At 26.3% G+C, this 15923-nt stretch overlaps 1 protein-coding gene across 1 annotated transcript; it reads left to right on the top strand.

The window, feature by feature from the left end:
- The first annotated feature begins 36 nt into the window (after window positions 1–36).
- On the top strand, window positions 37–9279 carry LOC136986532 (uncharacterized oxidoreductase YjmC). The gene is made up of 11 exons (XM_067284081.1): window positions 37–281; window positions 3637–3825; window positions 3950–4011; window positions 4198–4251; window positions 7713–7808; window positions 7911–7976; window positions 8048–8117; window positions 8194–8312; window positions 8389–8484; window positions 8855–8965; window positions 9039–9279. Exons 1-11 carry the CDS (start codon window positions 47–49, stop codon window positions 9084–9086), a joined length of 1146 nt encoding a protein of 381 aa, XP_067140182.1. The 5' UTR covers window positions 37–46; the 3' UTR covers window positions 9087–9279.
- Window positions 9280–15923: the final 6644 nt, after the last annotated feature.

Raw genomic sequence — 15923 nt, 5'->3', positions numbered from 1 at the left:
CGCGAACTGATAATCGAATAGCCTATTATCTATTCTATTCCGTAATATGCACTTGAAAAGCATTGTAACGAAACTAGGGAAACAATTAATATTTTCGAGATTTTCATCGTTTGAATACTTAAACATGGAATCGAAATTAGTTTCGTTGTCTAATATGAAAGATTTTATGGTCCGATGTATGGAAAAAGTAGGGACTGATAAACAACATTCACAGCAGTTAGTGGATGTTCTTGTTGCAGCAGATTATCGAGGTCATTATAGTCATGGCCTTAATCGATTGGGTAAGTTTTGAAAAATGGCTGTGACTAATTTAAACAACTTCTATTTAATTTTTCCAATTTTAAGCATTAAAATATCTTTTGTTTTGCTTCGTTTCGGAGAAACAACCTCCTGCGAATTTGTTTAAAATAAATGCTTTTATTTTTGTTATACATTTTAATGCTTATCTTTAAAAATAATACATAAAAGGTAAAAAATAATAATACATTTCCAATAATTTTTTATATAAACTATTAACTCAGTATGAATTATAAATGCAAATAAAAAAAAACATATTTCACAATAATATATAAGGTTTTTATTCTATTTATTATTGTTTTAAAATTTCATTTAAATTAATTTTTTATGAAATTTTATTGCCAAACAACTATTCCAAATATATATACATAATTTTTTATAATTTAGGTTGTACTTTATTAGAATTAAAATGAAGATTTTTCAATTTTATTTATAAATATTCATGAACATAATAGGAAGAATGGAAACAGAAATAAATAAAATAAATATATTTATATATTTCTGTTTTTATATCTATTTACATACCATGATAATATTAAATTCTAAAAATGCAAAACAATATCAAAAAATAAAACAAAATTTAATTCTATTATTATATTAAATTTTTTTAAATTACAAAAACAGATTCATTTTCCTGCATAATTTTTAGGTTATATAATTCTAATTTAAAACAATAAAATTCCACTAATTTTATGTATAATAAGATTATTATTAATTTCTTTAAATTCCAAAGTCTAAAACTATTAAAAAGACTTCTGATTATTTTAAGATAAGCTGTAAAACTCTATAACCAGACAAGCAATTATCTTTTTTTTCAATAGCAACAAATGAATAGAATGAATCTTAAAAATCAAAATGAAATATCTTTTCATCAAATATTCTGAAAGAAAAATATTTTTGAATAGTTTTTATAAAAAGTTTTGAATAAAATTGAATCTGTTGATCACAAAGATTCCTTCATTGCTTTTGAAATTGTTAATACAAATAATTATACATAGATGTCACTTTGATTCCCTTTTGTAATTGTATCAAGATATTGAATGGATATTATTATAGCAAATAATACTTATTCTCAACTCACTATTTGAATTATTCCAAGAGAGATAGAAGAATAGAATTTAATGTGATGTTTTTTTTTAAATCTTTTCAAAGTTATTATTTCATTATGATATCTGTAATATGATTTATACAAAACAGAAACAGTTTTGCATTTAATGCATTATATTAGGGTTCTACATTTTAAACTCAATATGCAAGAGAATTGAAAATAATAAATATCACTGTATAAAAATACCTTCATGATCCTGAAAACTGAATATGACCAAATATTTATCTATTATCTGTATGTCTAAATATTGATTTTAAATTAACATGAAATTAAACTCAAACAATAGGAAAAATGAATACTGGATTTGATTTTTCATATATGCAAAAGTTATTTTAGTATTAATTCATAGCAAAGTTATAGTAAAGTTAAGGTTTTTAGACCATAAAATTTTCAAAATATCTAAAGAAAAAAAAAAAATCAATGAATCAAAATCTGTGGAAAAGATCTAATAAGCTTAAGAATAGTTACTATTATCTGCAGCCAATCTATGAAAATTTAGGCTTTTAATAATTTTCAATTAATACTGTATTTTGAAACAATTTGTAAAAATATGTTAGATAGCTTTGTAAATTAAGAATATACAGTAATGTATTTTTGTCAAATTTATCCTAATTCTATTACAGTAGAGTCCCGAAAACTCGGCCTAATGTGGACCGAAGGGTGGCCGAGTTTGTGAAAATGCTGGGTTATCGGGAATGGGGTTAAAAAAGAATAAGTACAAGTGTTTCCTCAGAAAATACTGTGCTGTACTTGTGTGTATTGTTTGCTTGAGAATACGACAGAAATATACTGCCCAAATACCCTTAAACAAAGGAAAAATACATACTTATGAAGGCATAGAGCCTTTACTACATGAAAATGAAAATTAATGAATTCACAGTCATTCACATCGAGTTACGCAACGAGGTTAAGAAATCAACTAATCCTGGCAAAGGCTGCAGGTAGACCGAATGGCCGGCACCAGACACATGGTGGGGAGTGGAAGTGTGGCTGAGTTATCCGGACTGCCGGGCTATCGAGTACCAAGTTTTCCGGACTCTACTGTATTAAAAATAATATCCATTTGCTTCCACAAAGCAAATACATAAAAGAAAAATTATTAAGAAATCACAAATTCCACCAAACACTTTTTATTCACTTTCAGGAACATAAAAATAAAATGAAAAAGTCCTTGGCTAATACAGAAACAACATCTGATGCTTATCAGTTTGAGCTATTGAACATGTGTTTCATTTTGGTTTTATAAATTGCATAATGTACTGTAAAATCCTAGTTGGAAAGTACTAAAATAATACAAGAAAAACAAATTATTCAATCATATCTTTCTTCTGAACAGACTCTCTTAGCAGTCAAGAGATCAAATCATTTTAAGACCCCACTATATTACAAAAAAAAAAAAAAATTAAAATTTTAACTTTTTAAACAATAAAATTTGACAAAAACTAAAGATAACATCTAAGAAATATAATGAAAAGAAATTAATTTGAAACAAATATTTACATGTGGATTAGCAGGTTCTGCTGATCCACATGTAAATAGAGTCTATCTCTGTATTATTTTAGTGTTACTTTTAGGAAGTCTTCTTTAATGTTATAAATTAATATTTTAAATATAAACTATTATTATTATCTAAATTCAAGACATTGTGGCCTGTTTCACTTATTAGGATGTTTAGGATAAGTTGGTATAGATATAAATATTAATAGTCTCTTAGAGAAAGATTTACTTTTGAGGTATCCCATAAAGTCCTTTTATTAAAAATATAAAATGATAGAATATCTGTTTCAAACAGATTTTAAATGAAATTTGAGATGACGATTGAGATTTTTTTAATTTCAAAATCAGTCTTTATTAACAGAAATATTTCATTTCATTTTTTGCTTTATCTAAAATGTGTATAATACAGTGGATTTGAATAATTAAATTGTACAGTTCTATAAAATGTTCTTCATATCATTTTTCATGACAAACCATTCAATCAGCACTTGTTTCTCAATACTAAATATCATAATAAGTTAACATTAAAACATTTCTTATTTTTTCATTATTATTATTATGACCTTTTTTTAAAGTAGATCAATATATTGCATATAAAAAGAAATCATTTTAATTTTTAATTTTAAAAAATTTATTTAATAATGTGTAAATATCAATTTAATAGAATGGAAAATATAAATTAGCAGTACAAAAACACCTTTCAAAAACCAACTTTACATTTTATTCTTTATCAGGGATGTATGTCAATGATATTAAAACTGGCATTTGTCAACCATGTGGTGAACCAAAAATTATCAAGGAAACCGTAGCAACAGCATATGTTAATGGAAATAATTTGCTTGGCCCAGTGGTTGGAAATTTTTGCATGAAATTAGCTATTAAAAAAGCAAAGGAAGTTGGAATTGGATGGGTAGTAGCTAAAGGTATTAATTTCAATATAATTAAAATCTAAGCAGCTATAATTCAAAAATAACAAATTTGATTTTATAATATGAAATTTTGTATATTATTATTATTATTTTTTTTTTTTTTTCATGTGAATGTAAGGATCAAATCATTTTGGTATCTGTGGATGGTACAGCATGTTAGCTAGTAAAGAAGGATTAGTTGTATGTAACATTCAAAATACTTATTTTAGAAAATTTCACTTTTTGTAAAATCAAAAACTGTATTATTGAAGTATTTATAAATTCTACATTGATTAATTTTTAAAAATATAATTTTAAACATTATTAAATTTTCAAAATTAATTCTATTATAAGAATTTATTTTCAATATCTTTGAATTATTTTTAGGGGATCTCATTTACCAACACTTCTCCTATTATGGCAACCACACGAGGGAAAAAAGTTTGTATACAATATCTATTACAATTCTTTTTTCTATAAAATCTAATTTCAAAGAGATTGAACTGTTAGATAAAATATTTAATACAGAATATTTTCACTAAGAATATTATAGTGTAATAAAACTTTGGCGTAAATAATTTAATAACATTTAATATAAAGAATTGAATACCAATAGTAATAAAATCAAATTCTTTAAAATATTAAGAAAATTTTTTTCCACTATTAAATTTCAATCTCTTGTAAACTAAATTACATCAAACTCTACTTTATTAGAGAACAAAATTTGTTTATTAACATTTTTCAAGTATTTTTGAGTGTTTTCAGCTCATCTTCAGGAGCTCACCATTACTGTTGAATGTTAGACTCTTATTTTTCATCATTATTTTAAACTTCGGTATAAATATACTAAAATTTAAACTAATAATGAATAAAAAGTAATACAGAACAACCACTGATTTTCTGGACCAAGTTAACATAATAACAATTCAACAGTCTATCCTGCAACACTAATTATATATACTTCCCATGTCTATGAAGTACTAGAGACTGTTAGTAACTTACACATATATTAAATTTGGACCAGTGATTGCATTTGCTATCATTGACACTTGGAGTTTTTTTTTTAGAAGCCATAGTTAATACCCTCTAAATTTTGTTTGGATATAAATGAAGGACACAACAGGGATGTTTTAATCAATAATTAATCTGAGCTCAGTTATTATGATATTTGTAGTGACCAACCACGCCCTATTGCCATAAAAGATTGTACTACAAACACTTTACAGATTTTGAGTGAAGTAGAATTATTGGATGAGGAAGGGCAGGCTTTTATACAATCAAATTGTCATTCATGTAATTCTTAATGGATATATATTTCAAATTACCATATTTACTCGCATATAAGATGAGAGTTTTATTCATTTATCAAAGCTTCAAATTCCTAGGTCGTCCTATACGCACGAGTGAAAGATTCTTTGCGTTTTTGCAAATAACTTTTGTGAACTGTGTATTTGCATTTTTTACCAGATGCTCACCCTCTTATATTTAAAAACAAAAGTATTTTACCTGGGTTGTTTGAATCGTTCTTGTATATTGTCAGGAGTAAAGATGAATAGCAATAGGAAAAGCAAAACTTTTGAATTGAATTTCAGATTGAAATTCCAAAATCACAGGGGAGCACAATATAATTTTTAATCCATTCCCAAGTGAAAACAGATGATTATTCGAAAATCAGAATTTGAAGAAACTCATAAGTATAATTGATGGAGAGTGGATTCGACTGTTAAGAAGTGACAAGAAAATTCCCGATTGTCCAGCTTCACACGAACAAATTATGTTGTTGATTTTACAAGATTTTTCCTTAAAGTTTAAAATGCCAGCAATTTTTGCGGGACAATGTGTGCATTTACATTCATTTGATATTTTACTTGTAATTAAATGAAATAAAATTAGAATTGTATTAATAAATCTAATTTTCTTTATTTTGATCTTTAAAGTCACACCTCATCCTATATGCGAGGTCGACTTATATGCGAGTAAATACTGTAATTAATTATTAATTTATTTTTAATTTTCTTCAAAAGGATTTTAAAAACTTTATAAATCAAAAAATTAAGCATTTTCTTAGTTATGATTATTGTAAGATTTTTCAAGTCAGCAGTATTATTTTTACATATCACTATATAAGTGTCCAGAAAAAATCTGCACAAAATATTTCAGGCTCTAGATGACAACCAATAGTTTTTAATTATGCTGCACATGCTATAATTTGAAGGTGCATGGAATGCTGTAGAACAGAAGTTGGCAACCTTTTTGTTATTAAGGATACAATAAAAATTTTAAAAATAACTGAGGGTTCAATTTTTGAAAAAAAAATCACAATGTTGTAATAAATAAACAAAATAATTGTCTTGAAATATGTATATTTATACAAAATAAAGATTATACATGCACGTAATAACTAAAAAGTGAAAATTAAAAGTATGTACATAAAATAACACAAAATAAAATTACCAGTACACATATTTGCACTTATGTGACTCTAGAGAGTCACATGAGAGCTGCGAGTGCTGCATTGCCGACCCCTGCTACAGAACATTTTAGAATATTTTTCTATATTTGATTTTCTTCTTTCAAATTGACAATGAAAGAAGTTATTTTGTATCTAAAAATGTACAACTTTACAAATTAAATAAAACATTAGGGAAAAGTTTACTGTAAACCATTATGCAAATAAAGGATTTTAAAACAGACTATATATTGCATTTTCTGACATTATGACTGTGGATTATTGTGAAGAAAGGGGTCTGGAAAAGCAAAAATTCTAACATAAGCCAAGTTGGAAAGATTGAAGAGAATCTTTGAAGACAGCAACAAGGTTTCAATTTGATCTGTAGCATTGAAACTAAAAATCTCACATGGTGGCTCCATGAGGCTTTGAAAGCAAAAATACATTAAATATTGAAAGAAGCCAGATCAAGTAAGTTCCCACTACACCAAAATCATACTGCATTACTTGAAACAAGAAAACATCACCTTTGTTGAAAAGGAGGACAACCTTGCAAAAATATCAAAAATTAGAACAATTGAGGATTTTTGGACAATTTTCAAGATTGTCATTTACAAAGTGAAAAGCAAAAATGTTAATCAGTTGCATAAAGTATTGTATGAAAAATATGAACCAAAGTCTTGTAAAGAAACTTGAACTGCACACATGAAGTTGAATCAACTGTCAACGGAAACATGTAGAATTATAAAAATAAAAAGATAATGTACAGTTTTTCGTCACCTTTCAAATGATTATTTAATTCATAGTTTTCTTTTTCCAAGATAAAAAAGTATGTTACACAAACTTGTATGGATTTTTTCCCACTACATATGGCTCTATTTGTAACCATTTCATTTTAAAAGAGTTTTTAGCATTTTAAGTTACATTATATGATAATTGTATGTATTAATAACAAATTGATTTCAAAATTAAATTAACTGAAGACTTTAAAAACTATTATATGAAATAATAATAATATGATTGTTATACTATATGACTGTTCATATCATTTGGAAATGTTATATTTTTATTAAAATGAATCTATCCATATATATAAAAGATGAAAAACAATTTTTTGACATTAATTAACCTTGAGGTAATAAAATACAAATACACAAAAATTAAAAATTAACAAGTATTTTTGATAACTTAATGATATTAAATTTACAGAAGTACTTGTAACCTTCTATACTAGAACAATATTGTACCTCTAATTTAATTAATTCTCTCTTTAGAACAATGTCTACTAATCAATGCTCATTTTGCAAATCATTCATTTTATTTCACAAAACTTTCATATATCTGGCCATAAATGTGTTTCAGACTTTTTCCCCCTTCCAGTTTTTGTGCAATTTATTATTATTATTATTTTTATTTTTAACTATAAAATTTTTATTATATATTCATTCTTCAGGCAGTATTAGGAACAAATCCCATTAGTGTTGCTGCTCCAGCAAAAGGAGATGAATTTGTTTTGGATATGGCTATGACAACAGTTGCTTTTGGCAAAGTATGTAAAATAAAAAATCTGAACTGAATAAATTCTTAAACTCTTTAATTTCAAATTTAATGATTAAATCAATGCAATAAAATTAATTTTAATTTCAAAAAGGTTGAAATGCAATATCGTAAAAATGAATCCATTCCTGAAGGATGGGGTTTAAATAAGGATGGAAAGGTATGCTAAAATGCATTAAAAAAAAAAAATTACTTAAATAACTATATTAATTTTAAAATATATTTAAAAAGATGACAACAGACCCAATGGAAGTATTCAATGGTGGGACTTTACTGCCCCTTGGAGGAGAAGAATTAACAAGTAAATTGAAATATCTACATCACAATAAACTTATAATGTAATATAATAAATTTGGAAAAAATACTGTTTTTTACAGGTGGTTATAAAGGTTATGGTCTAGCTATGATGACAGAAATATTTTGCGGTTTATTTGGTGATTCGGCTTACGGTCCTAATATTCGTAAGTGGTTAAGCACATCTACGGAAGCAAATTTGGTAAGTAAAATTTTTCTTTTGTTAAAACTAACAAATTTATTCAATATTTATCACAACAAAATTATCTATTGTTTAGGGTCAATGTTTTGTAGCAATTGATCCAAATGTTTTTGCATCTGGATTTGAAGACAGATTGAGTGATTTAATGAACTGTTACAGAAAACAAGAACCTGTAAGAATAGATTCTAAATTTTGCATTTTACCTGTCAATGAAAGCTGTTTATTATTAAATTTAAATGTTAAATTTCGAAAAATGTAAACTATTGGCAGTATTTAAAGAAAACTTATTATTATTTTAAATAATTTCTAATTTAAAAAATATTTTTTGATATTAAAATTTATGCTATAAGTTGTTTCCTTTACACTATTAACGTGAAATGAATAAAATAATATATATTTATCTTTTATTTTTACGGTAATTTGTTATTTATATTAAGTACATAATTTATAAAATTTTGAACCATGAACAAGAAAATTACCTCTATTTATTCTAATAATAAAAAATAAATAGTTTTTTAAAATATATTTTTATAAAATACCAGGCAGAAGGAAAGGATGAAGTATTAGTTCCTGGTGATCCAGAAAGATGCCATATGGCAAAATGTGATTCAGAAGGTGGAATTCGTTATCATTTAAATCAGATAAAATATGCTGTAAGTAATGAAACAGTGAAAATATAAAATAATATTTTATAAATATATTTTTAAACAATGATTTTAATTACAGAACGATTTAGCCAAGGAACTAGGTGTTGAACCTCTACACACATCATAGTTTATGGACCAAAATTTATATGAAATGAAACAATAACTCTAAAATCAACTTGAAATTTATATAATTTAAGTGAATATTTATTTGAAACAACAGAGTAATTCATAAACTGAAAATATTTAAACAAAAATTAAAAACATTTGCAATTGATTTTTGTATGCATAGAAATTAAGTATATCTCAAAACTGGTAAAGACACCTCCTCCATGGGTATAAATGTTAAAAATGAACTCGAAAAGAGTTAAAAGAGTCAAGCTATTCAACAATTCAAATTGTTAGAACGTTGAATGTTGTTAAACGTCCTGACTTCTTTAAAATACAGTCGAGTCCGCATAAGTCACACCCGGATAACTCGACACCATCGGCTAAGTAGTCAGTTTTCTGTGGTCCCGGCCGACTTACATAGGCATTAATGTTAAAAGACTCTGGTTTACTCGACACCATTTAACTCGTCACCACTGGATAAGTTGACATACTTTTGCTGTCCCGCACTCCGATAAGTCGTCACCCCCTCCTGAAAAAACGAGTTCACTTCACACATGTGGTGCAAACTCATTTTTTTCAGGAGGGGGTTGATTTATTTATTAATATATAATTAATATATTTAATAATATAATAATATATTATTATTATTTATATATATATATATATATACATATTAATAAAAATGCCTTAACATTTTATGTATTTTTATGTATAAAATAACAACAGATAAACAAAAAAAAAATATACAATCTACATCAACGTCACACCAGAATCCAATTTTGCATTTTCTCATGCCAGAAGCATTAAGAATCCTTAGACGTTACTTGCCAACAATTGACAATTGCAAAGATGATGTTTTCAAGGCATTCATGATCATTGAAAAAGAAAGTCGAGACAGTTAAGTGCTCAAAACAAACAACACTAAACAAATTTTTCAGTTTTTCATCTACGGAGTAATTGTAAATGGAGGACACAATGTATTGTAAGCCTATACTACTGTATAACACACTACTGTATTTTATTAATTGTAGTTTTGTGGGTTTTTTTTCCAACTTTGCTTTAGTCATCACATCGGATAACTCAACACATTTCCACTTCCCCTTGGGGTGTCAACTTATGCGGACTCGACTGTATATGCTCTACACCTCAAAGTAATCTCTTGCCCCTGTACATCACACTTTACTGTTAGCAATGAAATTGTGCCAGTCATCTATATAACTGTTTTCAGGGGAAAATTTTTGAATTGAAATAACATGACTTCTGGTTTGCATTGGAAGTTCATATATAATTAATTGGAAACCCTTCTGCCCCTAAGCTTTCCATATATGATCTAAAATTTCATTTATCTAACACCATTCTCAAGATTGAGGAAAGACACATGGAGAGAGAGATGACAGTGGAAATTTATAGGTCTACAATTTTTCAAACTGCAGCCCAATAAAATTAAAAATATATTCTTAAATATTTAAAAAAATTAAAACTAGCTTCAATTATATAATTAATTAATAATCTGTTTAAAATAAGTAATATAATTAGACGTAATACAGATAAATAATTACTTATAAATTATGCATAAATCAAAATAAAACAATAAAAAATTATCAACATTTTTAAATGATGTATATTGTAATATTGACCGAGAAAGAATAAAATATTCAATTTAATCTTTATTTTAAAAAAATACAATTTTTTACTATTACAAAATCTTTTAAAAGAAATTCTTCTTCAGAACTACAATTTTTAGAATTTTTCTTGTAATTTATTATTATTATAGATTTGACTATAATATAATTATTTGATAGTCCAAAAAGTAAACATATAAAATTTTTATATAAAAACTATTTATTATTAGGATTTATCTTTTTGCATCTATTAAGTATTTTCATAATTCCATCTTTGAAAAATTTGAGAATTTTGATTAAAAAAAGAATTATTATTGGAAACATGAACAGTAACTGAAATAAAGTGGAAAATAACTAAAATTTTCTTTATCTTTCATGTACCAATATATTAATGTAAAATTAAGGTATATCTTAATGGAAAATATTTCACTTTTTTGCTACAGGTGGTCATTTTTATTTATTTCTTTCCTTAAATTATACATTTAATTACAGTATCCATTTGAATTAATTTGCTCATAAGAAACAATTTTAATTGTTCTATTTATCACAAATCTTTTAGATGATAATCTACATTTTGAAAAAGTCAATGTATATGTTAATCCACTGTTATGCTACCTTTTTACAACTATACCATTTAATAGTATAAGTCAGTGGTTCCCAAACTTTTTTGATTATTGGCACCCTTGCTAAATGCAGATTTTCCCAAGGTGCCCTATGTCAAATTCTAACAAGTACAGTACATTAAATTCTAACATTATAAAAATTTTATAACATTTCATGGCGCCTGTGAGGGAGCCGCAGCACACACTTTGGGAATCGCTGGTATAAATAAAAAACAAACTTTTCAGTTAACACAATATAACTGAACACAAATGCAATATAAAAACTAATTAAATAACAACTTCAAAAATAAATAAATTTTGCAATTTGTTTTTATTATTTAATTACATTTTTATTTTGCATCTTATTCATATATAAACCTCTTGATATTTGTTACTAGAACCATATTTATTCTTATTTGTAACTAACATTTAGATACTAAGAATTTTAATTTTATTTAAGATCATTCTAAGATAGATAATTTTGTTTAAAAAAAAAAATTAAAAGCCTAACTGATTATTATAATTGTTCAACTTGGTACAAAAATTTTTGCATGCTGATCCTTTGTAATTAAAAATTGTAGATCTGAAGATGAAAAGTTTCTGATTTCTTTATTATGAGTGAGTAATAATTTAGTCAATTAATAAGCATTCAATTAGATTAACTCCATTCTATTCTTCTAAACATCTTTCCAGCATTGTATGTAGCTAAAATAAAATACAATGCTAATTTAAAAGCTAATAAAGTTCATTCAGTCATTCAATGAGAATAATTTAAATTAATATTTTGTTCTAGTAATAAAATTTTTACTGAAAGTTTTACAACTGTTTGGCAAATGAAATAGTTAAAAATTCAGAAGTATATATAATTATGCTAATTGAATTCTAAAATATTTAAGCATGAATTCAAAATAAAAATTTTTTATTAATATTCAATTCAATTCAATTCAATTCAATACATACATAGAAGAAAATTGTGTTGGAAGGTCATTGTCCAGTTTGATAAGTCTATCTATAGGAAAAGTGTGCTAGTGCAAAACATAGGAAATTAATTCAATTCATTTGATCGATTTAACATTATCCCCTTTATCCAAACATTTTATTAGACTTTAGTCATTATAATGCAATTTCTGTACAATATTGTCATTAAAACTAGAATTTTTAAAATTTTATAAAATATTTATTTAATATTTTAATTAACAATTTCATATTTAAACTAAATATATTCTAGTTTAAATATACGCAATAACCTGTGGCTTATATATCACAAAAACAGGAAAATTACATATGTAGGATGACATTATGATTACAAATCTATAATTGAGCACAGGTTGAAGAGTTTGAAATAGTTATGAAGTTTGTAAATTATGATGGAAGTAGCAGAATTGAGAAATTCGTCAAAAGCCTGATTCGTTTTAATTTGCTTAAGATCCAGATCATATACAGCAGGGGTGGCCAACAAGTCGAGTCGCAATCGACCGGTCGATCGCGATGCCAATTTTGGTCGATCGCTCGCGATGTCTTTGACTTAATGTGTTACACTCGTAACTGAACGCAATGCGTGAACGTAACGCGCAAAAGCAACAATATGCATGCAGTTATGACTGGACTCGTAAAAAACACAGCATTTAGCTTGAATATTTGATACTGTCATGCGGTAGCTTCTTTTCCTTAGTATTAACAATATTATTATTATTAATCAATATTATTTATCCACGGTGACAACATTGAATTTCAATTTTTCATTTGTTTAAAATGTAAGTACCTGTTCTTTATGTTTTAAATTAAATTATGGCTTTTCTTACCTATCTATTTACTTGATAAGTGAGCGTTTTCGGCAACAGACCTCTATATTTTTGGATTTTTGGAAATACGTCAATTGAGAAAAATATCCCAGTATCACCAAATGTAGCAAATATATTTATTTTTGTTTCGGAACTACATACCTGTGTGAATTGTCATTTTCATACTTAAAGTTAACGAAGACTAAACATTCTGTCCTGACTGATTCCCATACTGAAGAATCATTATTATCATCTTTGTCAGGATATACACCTAATTATGGTTCCTTGGTAAGAGACATGCGAACTCAGTCCTCCCATTAATGTAACGTAATAAAATAAATTCTAAATCTGTCTTCATCAGTAGCTAATTTGAATTAATAAATATTGTTAATAATTACTCATGTTGTTTTAATTCCTCCGGACGTGAGTTTTTTGGCCCGTTAAATAATTACATTGTTTTTTACGTAGGCAGATATACAGGGTATTTCAGTACAAAGAGCACTCCCGCGAGCTATTGATAGATTAGCAAAAAATAAGTCTAAAAATCTTATATCATTCTTCCATGATAAATTTTCCTCGCCCAAAAAAAAAATTGCGAAAGTAAAATCTTATAATCAAATTATCAGCCGTACTGTGCAGTTTTATAACAACTTTTTCAAGTTTACGAACAAATAGTACCACAATTTATACATTGTAATTGATAAAAAAAATTAAATTATATTTTAAGTTAATAAAAATCTATCTTGAAAGTGTCGAAAAATCGATTTTTTTAGGTGCCGCCTGTATGGAATGAACTCGTAACTGCAAATATCAAAAGTTGGGTCTGGAAATTTATTTTCTTTATGAGCCTATATCTTGAAAACTTAATAAGTGATTTAAAAAATAAAAAATATTTTTGAACATATATTTTCCTTATCTACCCATAGCTCGCGGGAGTGCACCTCGTACTGAAGCACAGTGTATAAACATAGTATGTATTTCATACCCCCCTCGTCACTTAGACTATGCCTACGACAACAAGTCGATCGCGACACATTTTTAAGATAAAAAGTAGATCTTAGGTACACAAAAGTTGGCCACCCCTGATATACAGTATATATCTGCTAACACCTTGAACAGTTTTGGGAGAGATAGCAGGAACAAACTAAAACATTGAAGTCTGTAGTTTTTACTTTATCAGAAACATAATTGGATCTATGAATTTCAACATCAATTGTGTTTGAAAAGAACAGATTCTAGATTGAGTCTGTTCTTTAAACTATTAAGACAATTATTAAATCAAATTAGTTCTGATTTTGATCTTGGTGATCAAAATTAGAACCTAATTAGCTGTGGCATTAAAATAGAAGATAAAAAGAAGATATCTCTTCTATGTACATTTTAATTTAGTATAATAAGCTTGAACAAGTGTAAATGTAGGAAAGTGATAAAATAATTATTTTTCTGAATGTATCAACTACTGTGTCTTGTGACATTTTGATACTGGTGCTTTACAAAGAAAGCATAAATAACATTAGCAGCTTCTTTTTTAATTAAGCTAAAATCAGCATTTGTATCTACAAAACTAAAATTGCAATTCCAAAATCAGTAACTAACTTTTTCCTGAAAAATTACACTCTAATCATATTCTGAAAAGCATATCTTCCAAACTTCACTATCGTTCATACAATCTGTCTTCTATTAAATCTCAAGTTAATCAGATAGCACCAAAGAGGAAGTGTAATTAAAACTATCTTGTTTATATATTATAAAATTTTGTTTTATCATGTTTAAAAAATAGAAAGGAAAATTTATTCTGAAAAATTTTCAAATGATTCAAATCATTTTAAAAGTTAAATAAATTTAAAAAATTGACCAGAGTTTTAAACAGAAAGTTATAAATCTCGAATTTAAATGTTATAAATAACAATCTCATAATATAATTATTTTCTATAATTATATGCATACATGTAAAACTAACTTCTACATATGTTATTTTTATCTATGCTTGTCTTATGCCTGGATGAAAAAAGAGGCAATTAATTTTAAGCATAAAAATTAATCACAAAATTTGACCAAATCTAAATAAAGAATCTGAAGTGAGTGACAAATCAATCTTCTAAAATAATAAGGCATAGTAATGACATTCGTTTGCAGCAAAGAATAGACTAAGATCATCAAAGCAGTAATTGAAAATGTACATACGTTTTATAACACACCATTAACTGAAAAAAGCTCAGGGTGCTGAAGGGAACTGAATTTAAGTTATCTTTAGAAAATAAAGGTGAATAGTATAATATTTGAAGAAGTACAACTATTAAAGTCTGATGCAATAAAAAAAAAAACAGGTGTTCTGATAGATGATAAATCAAAAGAGTAACATCAATAGCAATTATATATCTAAAATTTAATGATTATTTTGTGTGTGATTAACTTAAGAAATTTAACATCAAAAATTTAAATATCTAATCAAGGATTATGATATATAAAAATTTTCTGTACTTTTAGAATTTATCTCTCTCTTCAATCTCAAAGGATATACAAAATCTATAGGAATTCCACATAACACTATACAGTAGAATCTTGTTTTAATGAATTGTTTGGGATGACAAAAATCCATTATATTGCAAACAGTGGATTTCTCACACACCCAGAAAAGAATCTATTTATTCAAAAAAATTTTCTGTTTTTAACCCCCTGTACAATTAATTGAAATTATTCAGTCTCTTGAGATCTCTATTCTTTATACAATAGAAACAGGTATGTTACAAGATTGTATACTGGTGTACAAAACTTAAGCAACAATGTTATTTTTAAGCAGGCAGCCATGAAGTTGTAGAAAATGGCTTGTTACAATCAGTACGATGAACAC

This window comes from Centruroides vittatus, unplaced genomic scaffold, assembly GCF_030686945.1.
Source record: "Centruroides vittatus isolate TY-2023 unplaced genomic scaffold, ASM3068694v2 scaffold_1152, whole genome shotgun sequence".
In the NCBI taxonomy this organism is placed as follows: domain Eukaryota; kingdom Metazoa; phylum Arthropoda; class Arachnida; order Scorpiones; family Buthidae; genus Centruroides; species Centruroides vittatus.
The sequence above is the reverse complement of the archived record's forward strand: the minus strand, read 5'-3'. Positions and strand labels throughout refer to the sequence as shown.